Raw genomic sequence first — 12669 nt, forward strand, 5'->3', positions numbered from 1 at the left:
CTCTATTGTACATTAGATCTGATTTTCAACTCGGTTAAATTTGAGGATTGACTGGTGCACAAAGGAAGGCTTTAGTCTGACTTTATTACATTACTGATGGTTGTCAAAAAGTACTGTGCTGCATTTTGTCTATTGGTAATACTGACATTTCCAACAGCCAATGAATGCATCATTAGTGTAGTGGGAGAGGCTGGTTTGTTGTCTGCTTGTTCTCCGGCTGCGCAGTAGCTGCCACTGACAAACTAGCTACCTTCTCAGAGTTAAAGCCATTCAGTAGACAAGATGTCAATAATGTCACTGTCGCTGTACTTCTAAAACCCCAGTTTCTGGCTCAAGAAGATGAGTGCCAGCAGATGATTTCCGTGTGTTTGGCCAATGTGAAAGCTAGGACGACGTGGTTCTAGCTAGCATTAGCTTAAGTTATAAGATTGACAAGATAGACGGCTAAAGTTCCTCCGGAGTGAGATGGGTAACACTGGGCTGACCAGAGGTAGTTCATGCAGCACGTTAGCCGGCTGAATGCGACATGGAAATAAGAACATTTCCGCATGGATTTCTCTTTTTAAACAGGTCGTTTTTTTAGGGCTGCAGTGTGAATACTGGTTTTAAAGAAGAAGCAGCGGTGTCTGGCCGTAGCTGTCAAAGTCTCGCTAGTCCTGGCTGCAGTGCTGGCCTAGGAAGCTAGCAGCAACACAGCTAGCTGCACGCCTTCAACCAAAGTAAGTGTTTACAATCCTTTATTTCCACTGACAGCTTATATCTGCGTTATTACCGTGCACAAGAGTAAGCCTCTATCGTTAGTTAATTTAGACGCTGAATGATATTTGCATGCTCTTGTTTCTGTGGTAGCTAACTCATACAGAGGTGGGTCAGTAGGGCTCCTAGCGTTAAGTTAATCTATTTAAGCTATAGCTAACAGTAGCACTCCAGATCACGGCCTTGGTGAGTTTGTTCTGCATTTAAGTTTCTGATATTGGACTGGATAGCTGTCGATTATGGATCTTGCAATATTACATAACCCTAAAGTGAGCACTGAACTTATAACAACAACAACAACCAGAAACTGTTGCATGTGCTTCTTTAGTTCTGCATTATTCACAGTCTTGTAATTGCCCAGATTTCATATATATTGGCCCTGTTTTGCACTCCTGAATTCAGTATAATGGGTATTTAAAACTAGATAAGAAACATTTAGTGTGCCCTCCGTCTAATTGCCAGGCTTCCATTGTGTGTTTTGCAGAAGTGAATAGAAAACACTGATTGTAATGTTGGAGGTGGCATGTCCTCTATCACACCTCACACTGTGGGAAATGTCTTAAAACAGCATGCTGGTGTTCCTGTGCTCACCGACCCTACAGTGCTGAATCAATTAGATCATTAAAGGATTAGACTTAAACTTGTACAGTTTAATTCACTTGCCAAGTAAAAGTGCTGACCTTTCACTATTTCCGTTCCTCAAATGTAAGGATTTGGTGCTTTTCTCTGTTTTTTGTTCTGAATGTATTCTCTTTATCGAGCTGAGAAATTATGATGCGTATTTAACACCATTTTCTGAAAGTTCCTACTGCACCATCAATGTATAGATCATATAAATAATTCATAACGACTATAATCATTTTCACCCATGGCATTTTTTTTTATGTTTACAATTTCAAAATGTAAACAAATCTACAAATGTATTTTAATTTGGTTTAATTATTTAATTTCATCACTCCCTCAAACTTATATTTTTTGAGATGTCACCTCTGGCAGCGGTTATTGCTGCAGCTCTGCACATCTAAACCTGGGAAATTATCATTAAGCACCTGGGGATACAATAGTTTGACCCAGTGTCTCGGTTGAGTGATGGTCATGGTTGGTGAATTCTGGCTAAGTGTCTAGTGTCTTTTTTTATATATTTATTTAATTTATTTTTTTCCCCCTTGTTTTTTAACTTTCACTTTTTCTAAATATATATATATATATTGTTGTTATTCAGTGGGAATCAGTGCTGTAAACTTGAAAAGGAGAATTAATAATTGTTGCTTGAACACAACTTAGGACTTTCTTTAACTGTTAGAGTCCCCTCTTTTATATAAGATGTATATTACAGGCCAAACACACCTTATTGCAGTCATTATTTACTTTCTTACATTTGTAATACTGAACTTTTTTTATTTTATTTTATTAGGCTGACTTTTTTGAACCCAAGCAAGGATGCTTGGTTGACTTTTTGCATATTATATACCCAGCCTTAATGTCGATTATGTATTATGATCACGGAAAAAATGTAACACAAATTCAGCCCTCAGTTTGATAATACTGTCTCTGTGTATAGGAAAGCAGGGTTGGACTGAACAGCAGCTGTTTGGATTATTCTGCCAGAGTACAAATGTTTACATTTCCCAGTGAGAATTGTATATAGATTCTTGCCCATTAAAATATAAGTAATTTTTTGAAATTATACATTTGAAACTTGATAACTGTGATGCAACTGGGCTGAAAAATCTCAATAGTAATTTCCAGTGGAGTATTTTATAACTCTCACAGAGAGCCACCCTATTTTTGAATTAGATTTACAGATTTAATGATCTTATTCCAGAAACAGATTCCTCTGCACGGCTGCTTTATGTAATGCTGGACTTTCAATAACAGTTTATGCAACAGTTGAGAAAATCTGATTCAGCTGAGCAGAATGATAAACTCATCACACTATACTTAAAAAACAAATGAAGCCTTCATTTTTTCTGGTGACATTTCACATTAATCTGATTTCAGGTTGCTAGTTATTGATAGCCTCCCTGCCAGCCATGGACACTGTGACTGACACATGCCCTGCTGTGCACCAAAATGGAAACGCCCATCGGGAATCTCCGGACACAAGGCCAGTGTTGGCTGTTCTAAGGCTTCATTTCTACTACAGCGGCCAAGGAGTGGGACACGGCAGCACTCAAAGCTATCCACCTGGAAACTATGTGGCTGAGGAGTTGTGTATAAATGCAGCCAAGGCATGCAGTAAGTTCTCCAAGCGTGCAAAGCCTGCATAATGCATCTCCATTCATGTGTTTGCTGTAACCCGGAGCATAGGTCCCAAGATAAGGTTATCAAGAGGCCACAGTGAAACCTATCAGCAGAGAAATAGTTTGCTCGTTCAATATTCGCAATGCTTTGTTTACAGTTTGTCTACCTTGCTTTCCTCTGTTTATGGATAAGCAAAAATATGGTAGCTTTGCGTTGTCTTTCTTGTGATCATTGCATAGGTACAATTTAAGTCAATAAAAGTACGACGCAACTAGTACACAGAGGCTAGACTAACCCTCATAAATCGCTAGTTTTTTGTTTGATGATAAAACAAACAGAACAGACATTTTAGACAATCTTTATTGACCTTTTGGTCCGCTTTGTTGTTACTACAGACATATTGTTTTCAAGTGTAGGTCCTAAAGAGTAATCGGTTATGCGCTCTGTGTTTACTTAAATAAATACAATTTCTTACATGTACGCATTTGTTTGTCAATCTAATTTATATAAATGAACAATGAACTCTGATTTGGTCGGAGTTTAAAGGACATAATGTATTTTTCTGCTTTAGGTATATCCCCTCTGTACTGCAACCTCTTTGGTCTCTTTCGAGAGCGAGACCGCTTGTGGTTTTCACCCAATCACATCTTCCAGCTGGACGAACATGCTTCTGAAGATGTGTTTTTCCGAATAAGGTAGCACACATTATAATTCCTATATTTGCCTCTGGAGTAGGGGTGGGTATCGAGAACCGGTACTAAGTCAGTACCGGTACCTGATTGGACGGTATTAGTATACCGTTAAGCCGCTGGACAAACGGTGCTGCTATCGGTATATGAATTACGCTACTTCCTTAGTTTAAACAATTCTGGTTGGTTGGGAACCCTCATCCCGTGTGACGTATCCGGTTTGAGTACCACTCTGATTGGCCACTGTGAAGGCCACTCGTCATCTCTCCTAACAGCACTCTTATTATTGTGAGACTCCCGGGGGCAGACTATAGGGGCAGACGCAACATCTTGCTAGAAACAGCGTCTCAAGGCTTCTTAACATTTAACAACCTATTTCATTTCATTTCAAACCTTTATTTATCCAGGTGTATCCCTTGAGATCATTGATCTATTAATGATGCATACCCACTTAACGGGAAGAAAGAGTCTAAATCAACACTTAGCAAAACGGGCTAACGGGGCTAACGGCTACTTTAGCACATAACTGGCAAAATCGATCTTTTCCACGTCATTTTATCTGCACAAACAACATATCACATGGAAGCTGAGATTCCACAGATTTCATTGGTATAAGTCTCATCACTATACGACCAAAACTCACTGAACTAGCAGCCAGGATGAGATGTGATCAAAAGTTGTGTTCAAGGGCATAAAAACAGTTAATCCAATGTCTCTGTGTAACTTTAAAATGATTACTGATAATCCATCATTACAATTATAAATAATAAACGCAATAAACGGATTATAATGGTTAGCCGATCGGAGCTTCCGGTTTAGGAGGTGCGCACGCAGCGTCTCGTTTTAACTGAATAATGGTCATGTTTACATGGATTTATGAACTGCCCCTAATTACCGCCCCCCTTCCAGAGACACACTGTCAAACACTCATACCTGCTTGGTATGACATTGAAAAAGTTACATTAAAGGTAGGGTAGATAAGAATGGAGAAACCAGCTTGAGTGCGCTAGAATTTGAAAGTACGCAGCCGAAAAAAATCTGCCCCTTCCTTCAGACTTCCTTACAGAGCCCCTCCTCCAACACACGTGCACATGACCAATGCAATGAGTGCACGAGATAAGTTTGTGCACGAGATGGAAGCAGTTATTTTAGCCGGGCCTGCTAAAATGATTGGTCGTGCTTTTTACGGCTTCCACAGATGACATTTTTGTATATATTTATTGTCAAAGCATTTAATGTATTCATTGCCATCTGGATGTTAAGAGCATTCCATGGAATATAACAAAAAGTGTTTCTGAAGTGAATTACCTACCCCACCTTTAAATAAAAATGTATTACAATAAAATTACTGTTTAATCTTCACATCTTGTAATCATGTCTATAATTTTGAGCACCAAATTATTGAAAAGTATCGATAAGAGTATAAAAAAATACCGCTTATAAGCAGTATCGGTATCGATCAAATCCTAACGATACCCATCCCTGCTCTGGAGTATCTTTTCCAGCAGAAACATTCTTGGTGACTTACTGCTTTCTCTTTATTACTGTTTCCTAAGGTACTACTTCCCTGGCTGGTACAGTGGAGGGGCATCCCGGGCGTATCGATTTGGGGTCACCAAGGGGTCAGAAAGCCCAGTCCTTGATGACTTTGTGATGTCATACCTCTTCTCTCAGGTGAGCACCTTACCATACAGCCACACTGGTTAGAAATGAATCCTTTTTTAAGGGACTAAGTTTAATACAATTATTTAAGAGAATGTTTTAATAGCCCAGTGGTATACATTAAGCATCAGAAAACAAGCAGCTCATATCTTTAACAAGTACAGTAATATCAGTTTGTGAGATTGCTAGTAAGGTCACATCACCAAATGTAAGGTTTGAAAAACACCTTGTTAAAGATAAAGAAGTGACAAACTATGAAACCTATTTATTTTCCCAGAATGCGTGTGGTATCAGATGACATGCTGTAGGATGCATTATAACAAGGGCTGCCCATGTAAGAAAGTGGCATCAACAAGGCGGCTGACACGTACAGTTCAGGGTTTCCGTTAACCGGTAATTACCGGTTTTTAGCTGGTAACATTTATTAAAAACCGGTAAATTCAAAACCTGCCGGTCAAAATGTCTGGTAATAATTAGGGAGGCTCCGATAGATCGGCCGCCGGTCATTATCGGCCGATATTCACTCTTAATAGTTTGATCGGTGCTCTCTATAAAGGCCGATCAGCAGAGCTGGATCTGATCGATATGGACATAAACGCGAGTGAAGTATAACCGGACACGCGAGAGAGATCAGATCAGCTGCTGAGTCAGACCGAGACACGCAGCTCTGCATAATCACCTGAAGCTCCGCCCACTGTTTAGCGAGCTGCATGAGAAACTGGCGGGCTGTCAGGAGAGAGAGGGAGGGAGAGGGGAAAAGAGAGCATCCGTTTCTCCCGTGTTATTATTCAAAGTTGATGTAAACTTTTGAATAATGTACGTTATCTACTACAAGTAGTTTGTTTGAATGTAATAATTATGTTGTTTGTTGTTTGTGGAATAATTTATTGGAAAATGAATCTGAATTTTTCGATCTGTTACGATTATAAACTGAAGCAATATAAAAATGAGCCCCATTAACTGAGTTTTAAACATCAGCATATCTGCTCATAGTCCGGTAATTACCTGCTAACGGAAACTCTGCTACACAACTTTTATTATTATTATTGAAATATGACCGGTAAGTTTCAAATTTGTCCGATAAAATAAATTCTGCCCGGACATTTGACCGGCGAGAAAAAATCCTAGCGGATACCCTGGTACAGTTATAGCCCCGTGTGACGGGGAACTACTTTAACTTGCAAGTTTGCAACTTGCATGCAAAAATCCGCACCTCTGTGTGCAACAAAATCCTGAGTTAGAGAACCAAATGAATGCCCATCACTGTTTTTTGCACATAAAGCTTCAGCTGTGCAAAGGTTTTGTTTTTCTCATTTCTGTATTTTTTTATTGATGTATTATATACTGACTGTCATATTGCGCCAATGTAAATTCTAATATTACATAATCACATCAACTGGATGGTCTTGTATTTATATAAAAAGTGTATTTATAACTTTCATTTATACTTACATGCTTTTATCGTCATGCCTAAATTATATCTGTGCCGCAAAACAATTGGGGGCCACCTTCCATTACCTTTACCCTGATACCCTCCAGATACAAAAATACATGCCCATATGCAGATTCATTCTCATACACTAAACACACGCCCTAAAGAGGGTCCTATGAGAATGAGAGGGAAAGTGCTGCTTGACTATGGCAGTTTACAAAAATGACGTGACCATTTTTACCAGATGACCACTGCCAAGGCCAGTTCCATATTTAAAGAAGAATGTGTATATTCACCACGTAATTAGACCCAAATGGATGTACACCCAGTAACCTCCTTAGCGGTGGTTTTAATGTTTGTAGTGTAGGTAAATCCAGGTGACTCAAGCCAGTATTATGACTGGAGTGAACCAAAGGATTATGTGGATTTATGCTTGTTGAAATCTGTCCTGGGATAAGCTTGAAAGGGAGACCAAAGCTTTACTGTGGCGGTCATTTGAGGGTGTGTAGCCAGGGCTGTTTCTTCCTATAGGCGGACTATGCCGGGGCATAGGGCCCCCGCGGCCACTAGGGGGCCCCCAAGCTGAAAGTATTTTTATTTATTTTTTTATTCATCCGAAAAACAAAAAAGGTTTAATTCATACACACAAAGATGAACACAATTAGTAGAAGCGGGAGGGCTGAAGCATAGCTTGTGGAAAGTAGCCCTCCCGTGCATCATCCTAATACACCGGCATTATTGCGTCAAAAACGTATAGAAATTAAGGAGAACAAAGAAATAAAGAAAACAGGAGAAAAAATTAAATAAAAGTTAGGGCAGGAAAACAATAAATGCATATATATATATATATATATATATATACGAAAACTAGATATAGGGTCATGTTCTGCACATGTCAAAAGCAGTTTCAACTATCTTTTTTTGGAAATTAAAATACTATATATATAAATATATACACATGTACTTGGCAAATGAACAATAATAATATATGCATAATTGCATATAAACATTGTGAACACTTATTTTCAAGTGACTTATTTTTTTTACTTTTGAATGTTATTAGGCATTTTCTTATGGAAAATGTTTTGCATAATCAGTACTGTTTTAAGCTGTACTATCTCAACACATTTTAATAGATTGAGTTGTTTTAAATATGGGAGTTGTGTGTTCATATTTACCAACACCACAGACTATTCGTATTTTTGTAGATTTGTTGAGTACGTGTTTCCCCATATTTCGGAGCAGTAGTAAAGGTAAGGGAGAAATAGACTGTTATAAAGAGTATCTTTTCTTCAAGAATGTTCTTAGTATGATACAAAATACCTATTGTTTTTGACAGTTTAGTCTGTACACAATGTATATGGTGCTTCCAATTGAGTTTTTCGTCAACAAGCAGTCCTAAAAATGTACATGCACCAACTTTTTCTATCTCTGTATTGCAAATCCGTATAATGCAGTCATTTCTACTCTCAGACTTTGTATTGAATAACATGTCATTTGTTTTGGCCACATTAAGGGATAATTTATTAACTGCAAACCAGTTACATAGTATTTTTAATTCTGCATTCACAATTTTAACAAGATCGCCAAGATTATGATGGGAGCAGAGAATTCAAAGTTCAGGTTCAGCCTCAATATATTTGGGGAGAATTAAAATGAGCCGTCTTTATTTGTAGACAGCCGAGCCCCCTTCTGTGTTCGCAGTGGCGTTTTTATATGTACAAAAGTGGTGGGGCACAAAAAACGTAGATGTCTATATATAAGCTTCTGCAGTGAGGTTCATTGCTGGTGAGGCACTGGCACTGACTCTTCAGGTTTACAAATATTATATTTGACCTAAATCAAAATATAATATTATTTTCAAAAGCTTTTTTTTGTCTGATGCTTCGATTCATTTTAAACAGACAGTTCAACAAAAGGATACCCAACAAATTTAATTTTATCATTTAAATATTGAATTGTTCTCTCTTAGTAAGATCCCATTTTCAATAAAATTGTGGTCTTACCTTGACTTGAAGATGAAGTCCATTTGCCTATCCTTCTGGACAAAAATCTCTATTACTTTTTTGTAAAAGTCCTCCTTATCTTCTTGTAGTTTCAAAAGTCTATCATAAATCTAATCAATAGATTTATGATTAGAAAATTATAAAAGTAGGGTAGACATGTGGATATTATCCGGCTGAACAAAATGTGCATTTATCTATCAGGTACGTTTCCCACAGATCTTATTTTGAACTATTTTCTAAAATCCCATGGAGAAATCTCATTGCTTTTTTGTGGAGGGAAGCCATGCGCAGCTAACTTCCGGGTTTTAGGACGCGTCTCTCGTCTCCTCTTCACGCACCACACTTTTCGCGGCACAAGTACTTACAGCCAATCAGCTCTGAATTATGTGAGATGACGTATGGTGGGGATGGCAGCTCAGTGCCCCTATGGTCATTATTTTATTGCCACACACATTAAATAGGAAAATACTCTGAGCATGCGCAGTGTAGTTTTTACAGTCACCATTCAGTTAGACAGTGAGAGGGAGGGGCATGATCGGGTTTTGTCCCACATGGCTCTAAACAGCTCAATAGGCACACACTGTAGACACTAATTAGAAGAACACAGACTAAAACAGCAATGTAAATACTAGGGATGCACGATAATTATCGGCCCGATAATTATCGGCCCGATAATTATCGGTCCGATATTAGGAATTATGACGTCATCCCGATAAACCCGATAACAGTATTAATAGCCCCGATAATATAAAATATATTTTTTGGGTAAAAAAAAAAGAAAAAAATACTGCGGTGTGGGTGGATTGGGATCAGGGGCGCTTGTTTTTCACTCGGCTCCTCCCGTTTTGCCAGTACTGTGGTATTAGTGGTTTAGGAAGAGGGGAGTTCTTCACAAATCTAGCGCTCCCTAACTCATGCCTGGCTGTGACGTAAATGGTGTGCGGCCGTGAAGCCAAGACAGTAAACAAACATGTCGTCGGTGGTATGGGCGTTGGAGCTATGTGCAACTCAAGGCATATGCTCGAACCGGAGATGCCTGGACGCTGCAATCATGTTGCGCACTATACTTGCTGAGTGTGCTGACTTTTCGTACAATGTCCCACTGTCTGGCTTCCTGCATAAAGTCAAGTGCTCGGCGCAGTTGTGGCGAAATGTCGCTCCTCTGTTTTCATTTAAACAGCTCCTTATATCCGTTAGTGCAGCTAGCTAGCACCAGATGCTAACAACAACAATGCACGTAAGGTCTCTCTCTCGCTCGCTCGGGCCACACATACACACACCCTCCCGGTCCTCCAGATGGCCAGTCGGTGCCTGCCGGTGAGCGTGGAAGTGTGGTCTGCCACAAGCGGGCTGCAGGAGCGGGGCTGTCAGCATCAGCTTGTAGATGGTATTTTAAACTCGATGCGCTCTGAAACTACGGGGCGGCCAAGGAAAAAAAATACACATGCGTTAATCGCGTTAAAATAATTAGTGGCGTAAAACATTTTTTATTATCGGTCTTGAGAAGCAGGAAGTTATCGGTATCGGTATTGGTTTAAAAAAAACAATATCGTGCATCCCTAGTAAATACGAATCAGATGATTAACCATGATCTTAAAATATATTTTATATATTTTGTTATTTATTTTTTGCATTTTTTTGTAATCATTATTTGTAATACTTTCTGCTGACACTAGGTGGGGCTGTGCCCCTAATGACCAGTCGCCACTGTGTGTTCGGTGAAGCATTATATGCTTACAAATCCAATGTAGGATATAAACACGACTAAACTGCAATGATAGCAAAGCTGTGGCTTGGGTTTTTGGGGTAATAAAGTTCAAATCATCGTTGGGCTGACAACAATCACTCATTGGCTGACAGCCAATGAGTGACGTCTGAGGAAGATGAAAAATGTAAATTAAACATTGTTGAGAAAATGCTGCATCTCTTGCATTTATTGACATAGAGGAGCCTTATTGTTTACCTTTTTAATATCATTTTTTGTAATTTTCAATTGCTTGGTTTTCGTGAAATTAGCCTGTTTCCCCCCCCCGTTCATAAAGTCAAGTACCCCTCAAAAGGTCGGATTTATTTCATTTTAAGGATGCGCACCAAGCAACATCTCCAGGTGCTCCTTTGAGAACCAGGGCAAAAAAGTGATGTGCACCCCTGGTCATAACCCACCGGGCGCGTTTCAGAAGCGGAGCGTCTTGCGTGCCGGCTCGCAGTTTTTGTTGATTTGGGTATATTTCCTGGACAGGCTACTTTGTACAGATAAAGTTAATAATAATTGTAATATTCCAGTTATAAACGACATGAATCAAAGATGTGTTGCTGTATTTTAGTGGTAAAAAAATGCATTCATCATCATAATTATTCTATATATATAATTTACACAGTGCCTGTAAACCGTCTGAGAACGCTGACATTTCTCCTCCTACTTGAAAGACTACGGAGGGATAGGGTCTGCAATATTAGTTTATTTTGGGGATGGACTGGATGCTCTGACCGGTCCACTTCCAGACGCTTCTGGGACGCTTCTAGCCGTAACGCGGCCGTAACGCGGCCGTAACACGGCGCAGACAGACCCGTGGAATCTAGGGGTTAGGGAAACATGTCTCTGTGTTCACCAGTTGTAGGTTAAGTCATAGAACAACCAAAACAAATTCAGAGCCTCCGTGTTCAAACAATGTTAAAGACTGATAGCAGTTGCAGTGAATGTGTTACTCTCTGTGTGCAGTGGAGGAATGACTTTGTCAATGGCTTGGTGAAGATCCCAAACTCCCATGAGACTCAGGAAGAGTGCCTCGGTATGGCTGTGCTGGACATGTCGAGAACAGCCAAAGAGAAACAGATGTCACCGCTGGACATCTACCACACCATAAGGTACTAGGGAAACTCAAAGGCTACCCTAACTAACTTTATTCTAAAATTAGCAAAGCAATTTTTTTAGCTCATCAAAGAATCTGAAAAAGCATTCAATGCAAGTGTCAATCAAGAAGAGATCCAGTCTTTGTGACTTAGTTCTTTTGAAAGCAACTTTATTTTTTATTTGACATAAGAAATTGTGTGTAATTTGAATGTACTTTTCTAATCTGTATTTCTCTGTGCATGATTTGTTGCTAAATGTTTCAGCGTACTAATGATCAGAACAAGACAGCATTAACATGATAAGAATTTGTCAATTTCAGTCAAAAAAAAAAGCTTTGTCCACTAAATATACTTGGGGTTTCTTTTATGTGTATGATTACATTGCAAAAATATTTTTATAATCAAAATTAATTTAGCTAATTTTCCTTTTGCTTACTTCTAGTTACAAGTCTTTCTTGCCAAAAGACATGAGAGCTCAGATCCAGGACTGCAACTTTGTGACACGCAAGCGAATCCGATTCCGCTTTAAGCGCTTTATCCAGCAGTTCAGTCAGTGTCGGACCACAGCGCGCGACCTCAAGCTCAAGTACCTGATCAGCATGGAGTCCCTGGAGAAGGCCTTCTACACGGAGACCTTCCAGGTCAGAGATCCGTCGAGTGGACAGCTCATCATCGTGGTGGCAGCGGACATCGGCATTCAGTGGTGTCGAGAGAAACTCAAAGATTCTGACGAGGTTGGTTTCATGAGCACTGTCAGTAGCCTCTGCTCCTTTTTAAAATGTCTACATGATGGACATTCAGCTGACCTTTAGAGGAGGGCAGTACTGAAGGCCTTTTAGTACCTACATCTCCAAATTAAAAGCAAGGGGCCATAACTCACTTCGACCCTTAAAGTTCACTCAAAAAGATATCAAAAGAAAACATGTAGCAAAATAAATATGATGATTTAGAGCAGGGTTGGGGAACTTCCGGCCTCCGGGCCGTATGCGGCCCGCGAGACCATTTGGTACGGCCCTCGAGGTAATTTATA

At 39.5% G+C, this 12669-nt stretch overlaps 1 protein-coding gene across 1 annotated transcript in view; it reads left to right on the forward strand.

Annotated features, from left to right (window-relative positions):
- The first annotated feature begins 228 nt into the window (after window positions 1–228).
- jak2b (Janus kinase 2b) overlaps window positions 229–12669 on the forward strand; it is a 29182-nt gene continuing 16741 nt past the window's right edge. Inside the window, 6 exon segments of the mRNA XM_034225302.1 lie at window positions 229–719; window positions 2758–2994; window positions 3572–3695; window positions 5246–5363; window positions 11509–11654; window positions 12082–12373. Of these exon segments, the coding sequence (XP_034081193.1) occupies window positions 2790–2994; window positions 3572–3695; window positions 5246–5363; window positions 11509–11654; window positions 12082–12373 (885 nt within the window). The 5' untranslated portion in view covers window positions 229–719; window positions 2758–2789.

Source organism: Gymnodraco acuticeps, unplaced genomic scaffold (assembly GCF_902827175.1).
Source record: "Gymnodraco acuticeps unplaced genomic scaffold, fGymAcu1.1, whole genome shotgun sequence".
In the NCBI taxonomy this organism is placed as follows: Eukaryota; Metazoa; Chordata; class Actinopteri; order Perciformes; family Bathydraconidae; genus Gymnodraco; species Gymnodraco acuticeps.